Source organism: Gymnoscopelus braueri (genome assembly GCF_963280865.1).
Source record: "Gymnoscopelus braueri genome assembly, chromosome: 11".
NCBI classification, from domain to species: domain Eukaryota; kingdom Metazoa; phylum Chordata; class Actinopteri; order Myctophiformes; family Myctophidae; genus Gymnoscopelus; species Gymnoscopelus braueri.
In genome coordinates, this window is record NC_137613.1 from 12035546 (window position 1) to 12056681 (window position 21136).

At 42.9% G+C, this 21136-nt stretch overlaps 1 protein-coding gene across 1 annotated transcript in view; it reads left to right on the forward strand.

The window, feature by feature from the left end:
* The window catches only part of elmo1 (engulfment and cell motility 1 (ced-12 homolog, C. elegans)), a 242386-nt gene that overhangs the window by 203371 nt on the left and 17879 nt on the right, over nucleotides 1–21136 (forward strand). The window contains exons 19-20 of the mRNA XM_080443358.1: nucleotides 8560–8723; nucleotides 14978–15090. Of these exons, the coding sequence (XP_080299484.1) occupies nucleotides 8560–8723; nucleotides 14978–15090 (277 nt within the window). The remainder of the gene's footprint in view (nucleotides 1–8559; nucleotides 8724–14977; nucleotides 15091–21136) is intronic.

A 21136-nucleotide genomic window follows, 5' to 3' on the forward strand; every position in this document is an offset into this window, starting at 1 on the left:
GTGGAGTACAAAGTACAATATTTGCCACTGGGGTCTAGTGGAGTAGAAGTAAAAGTACTGTACATTGGAAGTAAAAATACCTCAACATTGTACTTAAGTACTGTACTTAAGTACATGAACTTAGTTACCTTCCACCACTGCTTATTGTAAGTCTCTCTGTCTGGATAAGAGCATCTGTTAAATGCCTAAATTGTAAATTGTACGAGATGGAGTGAGTGGGATGCCTTTGTAGTAGGTGCTGTAATTTCTTGTGTTTTCTCTGCTATCGTGTTACAACAAAAGATGAAATAGAAGAAGACAGGCAGCAGCAGCGCTATAGTTGCCTAGAAATCCAATAAGCTCAGATATTATGCAACGCTGTGTCTCGCTGTTGTTATTTACGGCGAGGCGATGACTCATCAAAATGGAGCCTAAAAGTAGATGCTCACTTGTCAGACGTGTGCGCGTGCGTGTGCGTGTGTGTGTGTGTGTGTGTGTGTGTGTGTGTGTGTGTGTGTGTGTGTGTGTGTGTGTGTGTGTGTGTGTGTGTGTGTGTGTGTGTGTGTGTGTGTGTGTGTGTGTGTGTGTGTGTGTGTGTGTGTGTGTGTGTGTGCAAACTCATAATGCAGAAAGTCCCATTTCTCACATTTTCCAAATGTTTCAAATAGACAAAGTATGAAATGGGGCTTAAGTGCTTAATGTTTGTTTTGTAATAATAATCTACAAATCTACAAAGTCAGCTTTAAAGCTGTAACTTTCACAATTCTTCACAATGCGACGCTTTGTGTGTGAGCTTGTAGAGCTGCTATTTTAACTACTTGTGAAATATGGAGTTACAAGCTTTCTGCCCGACAACGATGTAGATCCGATAAAAAATCCCTTAGCGGCAATACTCGACTCCAACTGATTACACAGGTTAATCCGGAGGATTAGCGCCCGGTGATGCAAATGTTCTGGGAACGCACAAAAAAAGGAAAAATAAGATATTTTGGCAAACCGAATGACCTTGGAGCAACACAGGTGACGCAAGGAGGCCGGGGCCCACTGGTGGGCCGTGAGGGTATTGCAATAGGCCCCGCCATATAATGCGGCAAAACGCTATACTGTAGGTCAGGGGTGCCCAAAAGGTAGATCGCGATCTACCAGTGGACCACAAAGGCTGTGCAGGTATAGGCCACATGACATGCCCCTAAAAATACTAAATAAAATATGAAAACAATATTTATAAACAAAACTCCTACTTTTTTTTCTGGCATCTGCCATATGAATTAAGGTGATTAAGGTTTATTGGTCAGATACGTGGGCGGCGAACACTTCTCAAGATTTTCTCGTATGTAGGGCCTTATAGGATCGAGGAAAGGTGGGTTAAACCTCTGCAGTATGACAGCTCAGGTGTGCAAATGGCAAAGTGTGACGGCAGAGCTTCTGAACTGTGTCTTTTTGGCATTCTGTTAGAAATTATGCGCCTCATGAGCTCAGCGTTCACCCAGGGTTCTGTATGTGATGTTGAGACGTTGGCAGACGGTGTACTTCTGTACATGGAGTCACTGGGGGGGGATATATATATATATATATATATATATATATATATATACTGATTTACACACAGATGTGTTCCCGGTTTGAACGGGTTAAAGATCCCCTGCCTTTTTCAGGGTACTCTTTTTTTTACTTTTCCAGGGATCCCTGGAAGTATCCCTGCCTTTTGCCTCCAGTAGAGAAAGCAGGTGTCCAGGCCTAGCGCTAGATTTACACCCCGCAGGGACCATGGGGCTGCTGCTTTATAAATGCTGCCTCAGCAAACTGCCTGCCTGCCTGCCTGCCTTCCTCTCCTCTCCTCTCCTCTCCTCTCCTCTCCCCTCCCCTCCCCTCCCCTCCTCTCCTCTCCTCTCCTCCCACAGACAGACAAGCACCATTTTTCGTTCTCGGATGGGTCCTCGCCGTTACAATTAGGCGAGGGCCACAGCTCGCCATCGTCAGGTCACTGGAGATTCATCACTCCTCCTGTCCATCGCTCTTTTTAATTACCACCTCGCACCGTTGCCTGTCAGATGTACAGTATACACACAAACACACACACACACACACACACACACATGCGTGCGTGCGCACACACACTAGAATAAATCTAATGATTAGGGCACAAATACATTTTCCTGGTAAAATTGCAAATGATAATCTTTATTTGTATAGCAGCTCCTTTCATGACATGAAATGCAGCTCAAAGTGCTTCACAGGGCAAGAATATAATGACAGAAAAAGTACAAATAATTTAACAATAAAGCAAAAAAGAAAAGAAAAAGCATAAAACAACATTAACCCATTAAGACCTGAGGCGATTCTTAATTTTTTTTTCTAAATCCCAACAGTATTCTGAAAAAACAAGATTTTTCAAAATAGCAGATCTACAAGCTCGTAGCGCGGCAATCTGCTATTTTTGAATAGCCAAAAGATATCTAAAAAATGACACAGATGCGTCCCAGGTCTTAATGGGTTAAAATAAAAGCTAAAAGTAGTATGACGAAGTCGGACATTAATTTGCGAGATTGAAATAAGGTTTCTGCCCGACAGAAAGTTTTGTCCATGATTGGTACATTTTTCAGCTCTACTTGTCACTCTGTCAGGGAATTCATAATCACTGAGTGGAGCTGCTGACACCCTGACACCATGACAGGAGCAGGAGTGACACTAGGCTGGTGAGCAGTGGTGGAAAGTAACTAAGTACATGTACTCAAGTACTGTACTTAAGCACTGCACTTTAAGTACAATTTTGAGGTATTTTTTTACTTTACTGGAGTATTTCCTCCAGTAATGGAGTAATGCTTTTACTTCTACTCCACTACATCTCAGTAGAGGCGGATATTGTACTTTTACTCCACTACAATTATTTGAAAACTGTAGTTACTAGTTACTTTGCAGATATACATTATTATTACATTATAAAACATACATGAACCACTTTAGCCATATTTTATACCTAGGCTATTTGAAAATAGACGATCTACAACTACTTGTAGATCTGCTATTTTCAAACATGTTAGTACTTTTACATTTGGTGCCTTAAGTACATTTTGATACCAAAACCTTTGTACTTTTACTCAAGTAAACTTTGAATGCCGGACTTTTACTTGTAACGCACGTGTGTGCGCAATACATTGCAGTATTGATACTTTTACTTAAGTAGAACATTTGAGTACTTTTTCCACCACTGCTGCTGGTGAGTGTACGGACGGACCATGCAGCCAGCCACTGCAGTTGTTTCATCAGAAATAATTCAGTTTCCTGGAACTTTAATTATTCATATATGTGCTCAGCATGCTATTTATAGTAGCCCATGCAGTCAAATTCCCCGGTAGATGCTTAACCCATTAAGACCGGGAACACATCTGTGCCATTTTTAGATCTGACAAAAATAGCAGATCTACAAGCTCATAGCTTGTAGATCTGCTATTTTTGAAAAAAACGTGAACATTTGTGCAAATCTTTGAATATATATATATATATATTTTTAAGCGAACATTTTTAACTCAAATCTTTGCTTCTGGGGGGGTCCCTGGAACAAAACATTTTGAGATGGGGGTCCTTGACATGAAAAAAGTTTGAGAACCACTGATATCATAGCAGCATGATTTTTTTAAACTGTTTAGAATTTAGAAGATATTTGTAGAATCCCCCAGAAGCAAAGATTTGAGTTAAACATTTTCACTTTAAATATATATATATATAAATTCAAAGATTTGCACACATTTTAAAAAAAAATCAAAAATAGTAGAACTACAAGCTCGTAGCCAAAGAAATCTAAAAGTGACACAGATACGTTCCCGGTCTAATTGTGTTAAACACTTTCAACCTGGCGTCTTTCAACCTATTTTTGGGTCCAGAATCCAGTCCCTTGTTATTCAGCTGTCGACAGATGGGCTGGAAATGTTTTTTTTTTTTTTTTGCGGCTTGTTGAAGCTTTGAATTCACTGAAACGTGGAACAGACGGCATGCTTGCTAATTTATACTACATCCAGAATCAAATGTTGTACTTATTTTTTTACTATATACAGGACTTTTTACTGGCAGAGTATTTCTACATTGTGTTTTTTACCACTTTAACCCTCTAGTCTCAGTGAAACAAGACTTTTCCAGCTTCCTTTGACACCAAATCTCTTATCTCTCCGCTAAAAATAGCCACTCTACAAGCTCAAAACGCGCCGCAATGCGACACATTTCGAGCTTGTAGATCTGCTATTTTTGGCGAATGCCCCCCCCCCCCACAAGTGGTTTAGTGAAACAATGTCTGTGAATGTACTCAGAGATGGCGAACAGACGGCAGACGACATAATCTATACAGGACAGACGAGAAGAACCCAGTTGGGTGTTTCGGCTCTGATCCGTCCCGTCTCGACAGCCCCAGTGTGTGTGTGTGTGTGTGTCGGTGTGTGTGTGTGTGTGTGTGTGTGTGTCGGTGTGTGTGTGTGCGCGTGTGTGAGCGCCGGAATCCGATTGGATGAATGAATCGTGCAATCTGCGGCACCAGGAGGGATCGCTAACGAGGCTGAGCCACAATCTGCGCTCCGCTTGTCACTTGTCGTCTCTGTCTGTCGGTTTGGAAACCTCATATGTCCACAACAGTTACTTTTCAGAATTCAGATTTGAAACACTTGGCTTCGCGCCACGCTTCGAGCTGTGTTGATTTCGTCGACTAAAACTATGACGAAAAATGTTGGTCGGCTACCTTTTTTCACTGACGAAAAACTAACTAAAAACTACTTTAAAAAAATGGGGCCCAATCATAGAGTTAAAAATGATAGAGAGGGCACAGGAAATAAGCTCCCATCCACTTGCATTGAGTTGCTCACCCAGCGCATGAGGCGAAATCACCCCTTCTTCCGGGCTGGAGAATGTGATGGGCGAGGCCTATTTGGGGCCACTGTGACATGTTTTGCGTCACAGAGGTGACGCGTTTTGCGCCACAGAGGTGCGCAGCCCCGTGCGCAAGCTCGTGAGTTGAGCCCATTGGTCGAAACCGTTTCCGCTCGTTCGTGTTAGTGGCCCCAGCCGTTTTAAGCCGCAGTACCTATGAATGGCCAGCATGTCCAATGCGCTTCAATGCAACCGCTGGGTTCTGGGGGCTTGGGCCCAATGCCTCCCTGCTGCTCCCATACCAGCAGCATGTCCAGGGTGAGTGCTTGTACATCATGTAATAAATAAATAAACATGTACAGTTTTAAACAGGTTAGTTCCGTAATGATTAAAGGGGTAGTTCACCCACAAAATGACTTTTTCTCTATCGATTAGTCACCCCATGAAGACTTGAATTCATGGATATTTTTTTGGTTTTTGTCGCATTCCTAAGCCAATAATTTGATGACCGGCAGCGGTTCCGGTAGGAGACACAAAGAGTCTCCTTTGTGTCTCCCACCGGAACCCGCTGCCTATACCTGTCCGCTGGTAATCAAATCATTGACTTAGGAATACGACAAAAACAAAACATATTCATGTCTCCATGGGGTGACTAATCGATAGAAAAAAATATAATTTTTTGGGTGAACCATCCCTTTAACTACAAAGAGAACAAGGATAATGTTGCATGTTTGAATTTTTATTATGCAAAAAACGCAGATAAATTCACGGCGTGCCATTGGTTGATGAATGAACGAACGGCACCGCGCCGTCTAGACGGCTGGGTCCTTTGATGATAATCAGCAACGAGGGTCTACCTACACCCCGTCCCCCCCCCCCGTCCCCCGTCCCCCGATCATTACAATCACAACAGTCCCACTTTTGGTGTGATTAATATGGGATCTAATCTGGTATTAAGAGCCAATCAAAGGAGCGGAACAGACAGAGAGAGATTGCGTCGGCGGGCACAGATATAAATTCAGCTCGTCCGTGAATTTGTGCCTCCAGACACGTAGCTCTGTTTAAGATCCTGATACTTTGTGAGAGTAGTCGAGGACATTTTTGGTTTTAGCGCCTGCTGCTGCTGCTGCTGCTGCTGCTGCTGCTTGTGGAACTGGAGGCTTTTATTCCGGCGTAGTCCAACGGCTAATTAGTTCTAGAGACTCAGTACAGCGATACATCACAGAGCCAGAGTCGTTTAGGTTACTATGAGTATTTTACCGTTCCATTCACAGCTCTCTCTCTCTGGGCTTGGCTCCAACCCTGCTTTAAAGATTGTGTCATCATGCTCCTATAAAGCAGGGGGGGGGGTCTGCAATATTTTCCACTTTGCTGAGAGAGAGGATGAAGCAGGGACCCCCACTATTAGATTGTATAAAATGTTGTTGCATATAGAGGCTATGCGCGTGACATCATCGTACCCGGAAGTTATGCGGGGACGCCTACCGAGTGGCAAAAAACTACTTTCTGGCCTTTACAGCCCCATACATCCAAACAGAAAAGTCCTATCTGATTGTATTAAAGATAGATACTTTATTTTGTCTTTGCGGAAATTCATTTTGTGCCAAGCAGCCATCAGGATACAAAAAAATCACAAACACATAACATACACAAACACACTACTCCATAAACCGAGCCGGTCACGGACCCTGCGGTCCACAGACTTGGACCTCCTTGCTGTCCCCAACACAAACATGCGAACTTTCGGGGACAGAGCCTTCAGTGTGGCAGCCCCCACCCTGTGGAACTCCATCCCAATAGGGATTCGCCATGCTCCAACACTGGACTCTTTTAAAGCTGCCTTGAAAAGACACCTATTCTCTCAGGCTTATGGCATATAGTTGTTTGTTGTTTGTTTGTTCAGTTGTCTGTTAGTTGTTCATTGTTCTGATGTAAAGCGTCCTTGGGTTTATGAAAGGCGCTATATAAATTCAAGCTATTATTATTATTATTATTATTATAATTACAAAATACATACAACTAGACAAGGTCACCAGTCATGGTTCAAGAGGCATCACATTACATTTTATGCACAGAACTGAGATGGGGCCTGTTTGTTCAGGAGTCCTATACTTGTAGGGACAAATGATATCTTGAAGCCCTAGCCTGCAACACTGGCACTGTGTACCGTCGTCCTGATGGTAAAAGGTGGTATTGACTGTATAACGGGTGCGTTCTATCCCTAGCAATAGCTCTCCCCTTCCTAAGCACCCGGGTCTCATACATTGCTGCCATACTCTCATGTCGTACCCCAGCTATCTTGCTGGATACATTGATGATTTTATGGAGTTTGTTCTTATTAACCAATCATAGTGAGCCATACCAGGAAACAAAACAGAAAGTCAGTGCACTCTCCACGAAGGATCGATGGAAGAGTACCATTACACTTTTTTCCACGTCATACTGTCTCAGTCTGCGCATAAAATGCAGCCTCAGCCTCTGCTTTCTTATAGATGGCATCAGTGTTGGAATTCCATGTCGGCTTGGAATCAATTGTTGTACCCAAATACTTGTATTCCTCAACAGTCGCCACGCCACCCCATCCCCATCAATAACTATTTGCTGGTGTACATCATGAGCACTTTTCCCAAAATCAAATATAACCTCACATGATGATTTTCTGAGAAAAGCAACGCACATCCACTCAATCCATAAAGAAAAGTAAGGTCTGCACACTGGATCATGCTCCAAGCTTTGGAGCGTGATCCGGTGTGCGGACCTTATTTGTCTCTTCAGAGCTTTCATCTGGCCTTAAAAAAATTGCCCAGCCCACCCCGATAAAAAAAGTTCGTCCGAGGCCTGAGAAATATGTAACAAACTGGGCCCTGGCACGGCCCGACCTTTTTATGAACAGCAGGACATGGAAAAAGTTTGACTACCAACTGCTCTAAAAGTTCTCCACCGAGAACGTGCTGCTAGCGGTCCGATGTTAGAACTCTTCTTCATCCGCCCGCTGGTCCTCCGTCGCGCCTCTTGAGGCTGAGAGTCCGTCGGAGCGGATGAGCTCCTCCAGACATGATAAAAGCTACCTCGTTAATCCTGTAGGGAACGGGATGGCGTGTTCTCTCTGTTCCCTCCGACTCAACGGAATGAGGACAGGGTGGTTTGGTTGCTGACCTCGCTGTCCTCCTTGTAAAGCACTCTGTCTCTGTCTGACACTAACACGAGCACACACGCACGCACACACACACACACACACACACACACACACACGCTCGCGCGCACGTTTGTATTACTATACCTGTGAGGACAGTCAGGACACCAACACTTTTAAGACAGTGAGGCGCTCACAACGCCTCATGCTTCGAGGCGTTGTGAGCTTGTAGATCTGCTATTTTGGGCAAAAAGAGGTTTGTTGCAGAGGGAAAAAAGAGCAGACCAAGTGCAGAGCCAAAGGTCAAGTTTACTAAGTATTGAGGGTGTGTAGTCTGAAATAAACAAAAAACATACGTTTACACTGATAGTCTATGAAGTTATCTATGAAATCTATGAAAACCCCGCTTCATCTGTCTCTTGGCTAAGGGGTCCTTGGACTGAAAAAAACTTTGGAAGACCCCTGCTCTAGTACTTGTGGGGACATTTGGTCCTCAAAAGTGATAGTAATACACACGCAACACAGTGGTTTTCATCCCCCTCTGGCTAGTGCTCTCACACCCTGTCCTCTCCTCTCTCTCTCTGTGTTCCTGCCAGGTAATGCAAGTGGTGCGGGAGCAGATCATGCGCGCGCTGACGCAGAAGCCTAACTCCCTGGACCAGTTCAAGAGCCGCCTGCAGAACCTGAGCTACACCGAGATCCTGAAGATACGGCAGTCCGAGAGGATGAACCAGGAAGACTTCCAGTCGCGCCCCATCCTGTGAGTACTGATGATGATGGACTCTTTTATTTTTTCCATAACCCATTAAAACCGGCACATAATCTGTGTCATTTTTAGATGTCTATGACTATTAAAAAATAGCAGATCTACAAGCTCATAGCGCGGCACCGAGTGCCGCGCTATGAACTTGTAGATCTGCTATTTTTGGGGAAAAATCGTGAAAAATGTGTGAGAATCTTTGAATATATTTCTCTTTTTTTTAAAGCGAACATTTGTAACTCAAATCTTGGCTTCTGGGGGATTCTACAAATGTCTTCTAAATCCAAACAGTTTTTTTGAAAAAACTTATGTTGCTTTGATATCAGTGGTTCTCAAACTTTTTCATGTCAAGGACCCCCAAAATGATATGTATTTGGCCGCGGACCCCTATCTCAAAATACTTTGTTCCAGGGACCCCCCCCAGAAGTTGTAACAGAGTTAAAAATGTTCGCTTTAAAGAATATATATTAAAAGATTTGCAAAAATGTTAGATCTACAAGCTCATAGTGCGGCACTCTGTGCCGTGCTATGAGCTTGTAGATCTATTTTTTGCCATTTTTGAGCCTGTAGATCTATTGTAGATATATGTTTCGCTATTTTTTGACCACTTTAAATGTTTCAGTTAAATGATCTCAAATGGAAACATTAATCAAATCTATTAGTTTTTCAAATGTATCGAAAACGTTGCACTTTTTGACAAAATACAGCTCAAAAACGTGGTCTAGGACTCTCTAAAACCAGGATCTGAATTTGAACTAAAAATTCTGGCATCGGTCAGGCTCTAGTTCTGTGATTTTTATTTTATTTAATTTTTTACACCTACATTATAACCACAAATGTTTGCTTCTGGGGGATTCTACAAATGTACAAAAAAATAAAAATACATGATATGTATTTGGCCGTGGACCCCCATCTCAAAATATGTTGTTCCAGGGACCCCCCAGAAGCAAAGTTTTGAGTTAAAAATGGTCGCTTTAATTTTTTTTATATATATTCAAAGATTTGCACACATTTTCTCGATTTTTCTAAAATAGCAGATCTACAAGCTCATGGTGCGGCACTCGGTGCCGCGCCATGAGCTTGTATATCTGCTATTTTTGAATAGCCTAAGTATAAAATAATGGTTTAAGTGGATACACAGATGCGTTCCCGGTTGTAATGGGTTAATGTAGCAACTGGTGCTGAGATACAGGCATTAAAAATGGCCGTTTTCCAATGGTTTTGTTGGCGGTGTTGTATAGGGAGACTACACACATGTTCCTGACCCGCTATTGAACCCCACTGTGAATTGTGAGTCAGTGCGAGGCGTGCTTGACAGGCACAAGGAAATACTGCAGATAATTGTGCGAGTATTTCAAGTATAGCCTCGTTTCTGAGCAGCTCTTTGACAATGTGATTCATGTGGAGGAAAAAAAGCCACTCCGAAAGCGGACAAAAGGAGAAGCATTTACATGATGTACCACGGAGAGAGAAAGATGACTTTCACTCAACCCGTTTCCTCGCTCTCTCCGCGACTCTAAACCATGTCTGAATTGTAAAGGTCCGCGCCGCCACCGTGTTCTGTCCGCTCGCCACATTTGGGGTAGCCTCGATATCTCCAGGCTTTTATTGTTTAGTTTTGCTAAAGAAAATAAAAGCCTGGACCAGCGCGTCGGTGTACCCCGGTATAGGAAGTGTTTCATTTCCCCAACCAACCAGAGTGCAGTGGGCGTCGCTCGTAATGTGTTGTGTTGACGGGGCAGGGGGCTGACGGACAGATCGGTGAACCAATGGGATCAGGCGCATTCTCTCCGCGCTGATTTTAAACCCCGCCCCTCTATACACGAAAGCAGGAAGGCTAGTGGCAGCCTACATTTGGGGGAAATGGAGGAGTCATGCTTCAGACTTCTCCCCCCCCCCCTCCCCCCAGGGGTCCTTGAGGGGGTTCAAAATTAGTTATGGCATGATCACAATAATTTTAACAACTTTAAAATTTGTATACTTTGGATATTCAAAAATAGCCGAGCTACAAGCTCACACCGCGTCGTAGATCTGCAATTATTATATATTTTTTTTTTAATATAATTTAGAGTAGTCAATAATTTAGTCGTTATGCCAATTAATTCCTCCCCAAACACATTTCTGTGTTGTCACTGCTGTTGTATCCCACTGACTCACCTGCCAGTGAGGAGCCTCCAAAGGGAGGACGTAGAGCCTTCGTCCTACTCCTCCCGCCCAACACTCCCTGCTGACAAGGTGCCGTAGGATTACATGCAATGACAAAATATCACCCTCCCCACCCGGCTTCCCTAACGTTCCTCTTCTACCCCGGATTTGAACCCGGTTTCCTGCGTAAGTGCTGACATGTATTTACCGTTGAGCTAATAGAGCCGGCCTGCTTGCTCAGGGGAGAAATTCAATCTTGACACAATTCGTGTCAGATCCTGGTGAGACGTGACATTTGACACGATCTAAATAGTCTCGATAGAGAAGAGCAGGGAGACCAAATACAACCACCCCAATTGTATAAGTTATATTGTATTAACGTACTCACCCATACAAGATTGGACAAAATTACAATGTATTCATTCAAAAAAACGTTACATACAGTAGTGCTGCTTTAATGTATCCGTTGTATTCATAATCTACTGTAAATGTGCAAGGTAACTAGTTACTAAATATGTCTAAGCTAAAGTAAAGCTAGTTACTTCACACCCAGTGTTGCCAGATTCTGTGAGAGAAACAAGCAACCAGGTCTAGGAAAACCAGCCCAAAAGAAGCGACTATGGGCCACATGAGTACTTTAACATGTAGATCGGCTATTAGAAAATAGCCGATCTACAAGCTCACAACGCGTCGCAGTGCGACGCGTTGTGAGCTTGTAGATCGGCTATTTTCTAATAAAATCTTGCGGGGAAATTATAACAAGCAGATCTGGCAACCCTGTTCACACCACTGTTGTGTGTTGTGTGTGTTTTAATGGAGTAGCCAGTACTATCGAAAAATCGTTGGACCGGAATATGGGGGAGCTTTCTGTGTGGCAGTCGATTCTCCAACCGACCGGGGAAGGAGGAGGTTTTTAACTCGGTCAATATCGGGAAAAAAAGGGGCAGAGATCAAACTCCCAAGTCAATTATATATGGCCCGCCTGTGGTGTGTGTGTAAGCAAAGTAAAGGTAATCAAAGCCAAAAAGGATTTCGGGGGGAGCTGCTTAAAGATCGACTGCAGTGCCAGGAGAGAGGGAGAAGGAGAAGTTTCCGACGGCAAAGAAAAGTCAAAGAAATGCAATTTTCGCAAAAACTCCCCTCAGTAACGGAACGACACATGGGGGGACTCATAAACAGATGCAGATGTTATGTTATAATGTTCCTCGAAAAACTTTAGATTAAGGCAATATTTTGATTAGAAACTAAGCTTTTTGAGAACACACTTTCAGTTTCGGGTCCAGTAAGCAATTATGCCGGTTTGAGCAAAAAAAAGAAAACTGCTGGTTTTGCAATAATGTGTGAAGTTTTTTTCCTTTCACGTCAAAATACTTCATCAACCCCAAATGATACCGGCTTATATAAACATGGACTAATGAAATATTCATGTAGCTCCTTGTTTCATAAAAATGCTGAGGTCACATTTATGAGAAAGTGTTAACCCATTCAGTCCGGGAACGCATCAACGTGTCATTTTTAGATGTCTTTGGCTATTCAGAAATAGCAGATCTAGAAGCTCATAGCGCGGCACTGAGTGCAGCGCTATGAGCTTGTAGATCTGCAATTTTTTTGAAAAATCGTAAAAATGTGTGCAAATCTTTGAATATATATATATTTTTTAAAAGCAAACATTTGTAACTCAAATCTTTGCTTCTGGGGGGGGTCCCTGGAACAAAATATTTTCAGATGGGGGTCCGTGGCCAAATACATATAATTTTGGGAGATCCTTGACGTGAAAAAGTTTGAGCACCACAGATATATAGCAACATTAGGATTTAGAAGACATTTGTAGAATACCCAGAAGCAAAGATTTGAGTTACAAATGTTCGCTTTAAAAAAAGATATATATATGCAAAGATTTGCACAAAATTGTCACGATTTTTCAAAAAATTGCAGATCAACAAGCTTGGATATCTGCTTTTTTTTGAGTAGCCAAAGATATCTCAAAATGACACAGATGCGTTCCCGGTCTGAATGGGTTAATGCAAGACTTTAGCTTTAAAGCAGTCTCCAGCAGATTGCAACATCAAGGGGCCCAAGACTAATTCCTTATTGATTCCACAGTCCTTCCTTTTAAAAAAAAAGCTGTACAATATTTGCCACTTCATGAGATTCAGTAAACGTCCAATACTCCACAAGGAGGCTATATTAGGCATGAGCAATTAACAGAAAATATATTGAAAACCATTTAAGTGACTTTTTCGGTTGTTGTTTTAGTTTTTTTATTCTCATACAGTATATCGTCTCTGTCGGGATGGAAACCTCATATGTCCAAAACTGTTACTTTCCAGGATTCAAATTCAAAAACGGCAAAAGTAGCAGATCTACAAGCTCGAAACGCGTCGCTTCGCGCCGTTTTTCGAGCTTGTAGATCTGCTACTTTTGATGCTTTTGTGTGACGCTGTCGTATGATCAAGTAGGGCGTTAATTTATGAAAAAAATATATATAGAAATTTTGAATATGGAGATAGCAACCATATGAACAAATTGCCATACGTTTTGGATAACCGACGCATTGCAAGCTTGTAGATCTCCCATATTTACTTGTTTTCTTTTTTAATAATGGTTCATTAATCGTAATTGAGGCAAAAGTTTGAAATAATCGTTATATTGATTTGAAGTAATAATAATAATACATCCAATTTATATAACACTTATCTTGGTACTCAAAGTCGCTTCACAAGACAGAAAAAATAAATAAAATTATTAAGAGAATAACTCGTTAACACATTCATTGCCAGGTATTAATTACCACTGCCTGCGGTTTTACCTTATTTTGAGTCTTTTTGACGATCCTCAGAATAGTTTTTTCAACCCGAATGTAGCTAAATAACAACGTCTTGGTGGAAAGACGAGTCTCTCTTCTAAAATATTGTAACTGCGATCGTCCGTTCTGTAGTTATCGGCAGTTGAATATAGCTTGTTTTCACCAAAAACGCAAAAAGAAAATCAGAGATAAATGTATTTTTATAAATATGATAACATTGACGGGGTGAAAACCATATTTTATCATTATATATAAAATTTATGGGACCATAATTTACCAAAATGCATATCATGGTGATTGAAAGAAGACTAGCGACTAGCATACGAAGCATATAGTATTTATGACAATGTGTAAAGTTCCAAAAAACCCTTCCACTTGAATAGAGCACAATTGCTTCTGCAACCAGCAGGGGGAAAAAAACAGCGAGACTACAGACCATTCATATGAACTGTCACACTTCCTATACAGCCTCAATGTACAAGCCGTATGCTAGCCCCTTGGTTTTTTGAGGGAGGTGAACAACCCACCAATACCTGAAAAATAACATCTCTATGTGAAATAAAAGAAGGAGAGCTGAGAGAGAGACGAGGAGCAGAAGCAGCTCTTGGAGGGTTTACCTGCATAATGGATGCTGTGCTTAGCATTCCTACAGCACCGTGCAGCATTAAATAGTCAGGAGACGAGCATGCAGATGTTCGCTTAACAAGCCTTTTACGAGCCCCTGCGCACATGCGTGTGTTTCCCCGCATACTTGCCTGTTACAGTACATCGTTGCTGAAACCTCTTATCTCCATATTCTAACTTTTGTTTTTTTTTCCCCCCGTAAATTAACGCCCTACTTGATCATACTACAGCGTCACACAAAAGTATAAAGGATAGCAGATCTACAAGCTCGAAACGCGATATGAAGCGAAGCGTTTTGAGCTTGTAGATCTGCTACTTTTGATATTTTTCTATTTGAATCCTGAAAAGTTTTGGGACATGAGGTTTCCAGAGACGATTAGCTGCCGCATGTGCAAGAAGCCTCTCCTACCGTATAATAATCCACAGGCACATAACTGTCAGATGTATATTACATGTGGAGTAATGAGGAATATAACTTATAGATCAGTTATTTTTTGCCTCAGGGTTAGTGTTAAAAATGGCAAAAATAATTGCGTTCATAAATTCACGGCATAAAAATGTTGATTTTTGCGTTATCCTTTTTGTTATGGTGGGTCAGATGTATGTTACCTGTGACGTATGTTTCATTTCATGATCAATAAAGATATCAATCAATTAATTAATCAATCAATGAATGCAGGGAGCTCCGGGAGAAGATCCAGCCAGAGATCATGGAGCTGATCAAACAGCAGAGGCTCAACAGGCTGTGTGAGGGGACCTGCTTCAGGAAGATCAGCAGCCGTAGGAGACAAGGTAACGCACGCGCACACACACACACACACACACACACACACACACACACACACACACACACACACACACACACACACACAGGGCTAGGGGTTGTTGTGCCTTCATTAAGAGCACACAGCCCTTACACTATCCATTCATCATCCCTACCTTAATAGCCTCAGCCCTCTTCTCTCTACCCCCCCCCTCCCTCCTCTTCCCTGTAGCTGTTCTCTGGGTGGTTGTCCAGCTTAGCAACACAGGATCCACTGTTTTAACTTAAACCCCTCTAGACCAGCGGTTCTCAAACTTTTTCGTGCCAAGGACACCCAAATTGATGTGTATGTGGCCGCCGTGGACCCCCTCCTGAAAGATGTAGTGGAGTAGAAGTAGAAGTATTGGAAATGGGAAATACTCAAGTAAAGTACAAATACCTCAAAACTGGTACAGTGCTTAACACATCGGGTGTACAGAGTAGCGCTTTGGTGCCGAACACGGTTCAAACCGTGTTTTCAGTCTTTTAGTTTTTTTCCACACGGGGGGGGGGGGGGGGGGGGGCTGGAGCAGCACTGGAATCACCCATGAACACTCTAAGAAGTAAGGGACAGATGGATCACCGTGCCCAAAAATCTGTCTCCCTTCCGCTTCCATTCTATCTCCTTGCTAAAAACCTCTGTATCTCCTTCACTTTTTACAGTGGCCAAAACGAGTCATTCTCGATGCGCGATCGCTCCGCAGCGGTGACTCGCATGAGACATGTTGTTGTTCCAGGCTTTAGCCAGGACCATCCATTGCTGTGCACGCATGCATTGTTTATGTGCGTGTGCTCGCCGTGGAGCCCACAGCTCTAAACAGCACAACGTTTTAGACGGGGAGATTTCTGGCACCGAACATAATCTGTTATTATAAAATTCTGGCACCCGATGTGTTAAGTAAATGTACTTAGTTACTTTACACCACTGGGGATGGGGCAGCAACAGAAAAAGCCCTGTCTCCCCCAGGGTGTGGTGCTTGGTGGTCCTCAGCGGGGGGGACCACCAGGAGGTTTTGGCGTCACCAGGATCTCTTTGTTCCAAAACAGCCGATCTATAAACAAGCTCACACAACGTGTCGTAGATCTGCTATTTTTTTGGCCAATGTTCAAACCCAGAATATGGATGCCATGGGGTTCGAAAAAAACTCTCCCACTCCCCCGTCCTCCACCTCTATTTGCCTTTGTTAAATGTCCTGACACACACACACACACACACACACACACACACACACACACACACACGCACACACACATATAAAAAAAAGATAAATGTCAGACATTCAGGAGGAGCCCTTGATCACATTTGAGGAGACTCAGTCAGTAAATCGTCTTGTTAATTTCACTGGGACCGTTAAAGTGGACCTGTAAAGGGTCAGAGGCAAATTTATCACCTTGCATTTTACACAACGCATCAACACAGCCCAGAAAACACCTCACCACACGTCCCAGTGAAAGTCGGCCATTAAACGATCTGTTTGCTCTCGCACTCTCTCTCTCTGGCTCTCTTCCTGAACTTCCCGACTTAATTTAGAATGAGACTGTGTGTGTGTGTGTGTGTGTGTGTGTGTGTGCGTGTGCGTGTGTGTGTGTGTGTGTGTGATCACCCTCACTGAATATCATCTCCGTCGGGTGAAAACCAAAACTGTTACTTTTCAGGATTCTAATGCAAAAACATCAAAAGCATCAGATCTACAAGCTCGAAACGCATGGCGTTTCGAGCTTGTAGATCTGCTGCTTTTGCTGTTTTTGTTTGACGCTGTGGTGTGATCAAGGAGGGCGTTAATTTACGGAAAAACACAAAACGTTACAATATGGAGATAAGAGGTTTCTGCCCGACAGCAACGATACGTGCTTGTTGTCTAGATTGATGCTAGCCGAGCTTTTATATAGCAGCGTGCTGGGAGGGGAATCTGACATTATCATACTACTGCTTATTACTGCAAGAATCCTTGTTGTAGGAACCCAGAGAACACACACACACACACACACACACACACACACGCACATACACAAGATAAATGCGCGTTTGTGTATGATGAACGGATATAACTTTGTGTCGTCAGGCGGGCGGAAAGCGCGGCGGAAACCAAGAGGTGCCGGCGGTCCTCTTCCAAAATGTTTCTCCTCGGCCCAGGGGTGTTATAATTTGTTCAGTTTGGTGTAATGATCCTTTGGTATATCCATCTTTTATTTAAACTGGTAGCACGACTAGCGAGAATGAACGAATTGACACAGCATTATGTTAGGGGAGCAAAAACGATGTGGCACCAGTCGAAAACCACTTTTTTTTCCTTCCGTGGCTGAGGCTGTCACGACCAGGACATTTTACATGATGATTAATTGTCACACGCATGATTTGGAATGAAAACCAGGCTTTCCTCCGCGTGGAAAGTCTAGTGACGTGAGGTTAGAGAACCACTGAGCTATGCTGATGTGGGTGAACGGAACTGTCCATGATCCTGTCCTGTACTGGGCTGAACTGTCCCTGATGCTGCCTTGTACTGAGCTGAGTACACAGGACCAGTGTTGATTTCGTCACCTAACACTATGACGGAAACAAATCGTCGACTACCTTTTTTCACTGACGAAAATTAAATAAAAACTAAACTACGATGAATAAAACTAAGACTAAATATATTGACAATTTCGGCAACAAATAAAAACTAGACTAAAATGTTAGTGAGGGACGAGTGGAGAAGAGATCCAGTAGAACTAAAAGACAAGTCATTTTATGTTTGGTTGCGATCGGGTGTTGTGCTCTGAAAATAGCCGATCTACAAACTCGCAACGCTTGTAGATCGGCTATTTTCAGCATGCTACCAAGTGTGAAATCAGCCATTATACGACGCCATCAAGGCTACGACGCTATCAAGGCACCACCAAAAATACATTTTAGTCGATTAAATCAACTGTAGATTTAGTCGACTAAAATCTTATGATATCATGCTCGACTAAAACTAGACTAAAACTAAAACATTTCAGATGACTAGAAAATGAATAAAACTAAATGAAAAAAAATCTGTCCAAATCAACACTGCACAGGACCTTATTGGATACAAGCCCTGAGGGCTTATCTCGGTCATCCTTTTAGCATTCTTTTGTATACATCTGTGATTGAAGGTCAACGCGGGTTTGCTGTAACAAAGACTTTCACTGCCTTCATGTCATATGCCTTCTACTGAACTGTACATGGATGGGTGCATCCACACATGTACGTCAAGTTGTCGTACGGAAGTCGGAAGTCCCATCCACTCCCATGTTATAGGAAAGAACTGACCTGAACTTCCGTTTTTTAACTTAACACATTGGCTGCCAATAACGCAGATCTGCGTTCTATTTAAAAAAAAAAGAAAGAAAAAAAAAAAGTTTTTTTTTGTTTTTTTTTATTTGACCCAAAGACCAAGGAGATATGATTGTTCGAAGATTTAGACTCCTATCCACTTCCTTGTTAACTTAAAACTTAAAAATTCTGTATCTCGGCTCCTGAGTACTTTTTTTTTTCAATGAAAAATCTCTGGCAGGCTACAGCTAAAAATCTGAAATAATTCTGTCAGTCAATGTGTCAACATGGGAGTGGATGGGACTTCCGACTTCCGTACGACAACTTGACGTACATGTGTGGACGCACCCGAACTGATGCTGCTGACCTGTACTGAGCTGTCCATGGTTACTGATGCTGACTTGTACTGAGCTGTCCATCCATGCTGCTGCATTTTCCCGCAGCTTTTGCGTTGTTCAAAAAGTTTCACAAATATTCAAATAGCAGACAGGCTATTTTCAAATAGCCAAAGTATAACATAGGGTTAAAGTGGTTAGACCCCAACTTTGAGAACCACTGACTGCCTTAAATAATCTGTTTGCTCTCGCACTCTCTCTGGCTCTCTTCCTGAACTCCTGACTTAATTTAGAGTGAGACTGTGTGTGTGTGTGTGTGTGTGTGTGTGTGTGTGTGTGTGTGTGTGTGTGTGTGTGTGTGTGTGTGTGTGTGTGTGTGTGTGTGTGTGTGTGTGTGTGTGTGTGTGTGTGTGTGTGTGTGTGTGTGTGTGTGTGTGTGTGTGTGTGTGTGTCATAGTAGTGCATTGCTAGAGGATTAAGAGGAGGAGAGGGAGGGGGGTGGAGGACAGAGATAAATTTCAGCGGATGGTTCAGCCTAATATCACATTTTCACAGACTGCTGTCAGCAGAGAGAGAGAGAGAGAAGCCGCCGCCGTATCGCTTAGCCTGTAGAACCAATGATAGACAGTATTTAAGTACTCAAGTACTGCACTTTAGTACAGTCTTGAGATACTTTTACTTTACTTGATAGTTTTAAGTTTTACGATACTTATTACAAAACATTATTAACAGCATTAACCTCTTGAGCCCGATTTCATACTTTGGCTATTCTTGTATATGGGGGTCTTTCAGATGGGGGTCCGTGGACCAAATAAATATCAAATTTGGAGGTCCATCGGAGACCTCTTTGTGGCGTTGTATATCACAAACGAGGCCCAGCTCAGTCTGTGTCGTCTCAGGAACGCTATCCTTTGTGTCACAAAGGAAGCTGGGGTGGAAGGTCTGGACTCAGACCGGCTGGAGAGCTGTCGCTGCACATTCAAATCTATAGCTCACATCCTGTTGGCACTTAACTAAATTAATTCCCATGGCATATGCATTGAAGTGTGTGTGAGTGCAGTGACGCAGGAGGGGGGGGGGGGTGATAAAAAACTCAGACGTGCCATTCCACCATTATGTGTGGAAAACTAGCGGCCCTCTCCATCATCAAAGTTGCCCACCCCCCTGGTACAGGCGGCGCATTCCACCTGAACCACACAGCAAAAGTGTGGTGATGCAACAGTTAGCTGGAGAGCGAAACGGAGGCTGTTCGCCTCCGCCAGCTTTCTTATACATGGCATCAGACATTATTTCACCAGCGTACGGTCGGTCGGTCGGTCGGTGGGCCTGCAAGCGGCAGGCTTTGTTCTCAGATCAAATAGTTCTACACTTGTGTACTGTATTGTTGCCGTCAGACATAAACGCTGTGTTCTGAGCTTGTAGATCGGCTATTAACTATTAACAAGAGCTTGTGACTGAATAATAACTATAATGGATCCATTGTAACACAAGTTCTTTTTTTCCATTTCCTGAAAAGTATAACTGTTACCCGACAGCGATGATATATATATAACAGTGGTTCTCAAACTTTTGTAGTGTCAAGGACCCCCAAATTGATGTGTGTGAAATTATGTTGTGCCAGGGATCCCCAGAAGCAAAGATTTTTTGTTAGAAATGTCCGCCTTTTAAAAGAAAAGATTTAAAGATTTGCACACATTTTCAAGATTTTTCAAAAAATAGCAGATCTACAAGCTGCCGTGCTACGAGCTCGTAGATCTGCTATTCTTTAACACATTGGGTGCCAAAACCGTGAATCTACGGTTTTGCAAAAAGTGACGTTGAGTGCCAAAACCGCGAATCTACGTGAAATCAATCTTTTTGTTTTTATCGTTTTTTTCCACAAGGGGGGGGGGGGGGCTAGCGCAGCTCTGGAATCACCCACGGTGACTCTGAGAAGGAAGGGACAGATGGGTCACCGTGCCAAAAAAACTGCCTCCCGTCCGCTCCCATTCTATCTCCATATTTCCTTAACTTTTTACAGTGGGGAAAACCACTAATTTTCGATCCGAGATCACTCCGCCACGGTGACTCGCGTGAGAGATGTTATTGTTCCAGGCGTTAGCCAGGACCATCCACCATCGTGCACGCATATATTGTTTACAATCGGGTGCTCGTCGTGGAGTCTGCAGCTGTAAACAGCGTAGCGTTACAAACGGTGAGGTCTCTGGCACTCAACGTCACTTTTTTAATAAAACCCTGGCACCGAATGTGTTAATAGCCAAATATAAAACATGGATTAAGTGCTTAAAATTATTGTGACGCTTTATTAACTAATTTTGCTGGGGACCCCCTGGTCCCCCCTCTTCTGGGGGTCCCAGGCACAAAACATTGTCAGATGGGGGTCCAAATATATATCATTTTGGGGGTCCTTGACATGAAAAA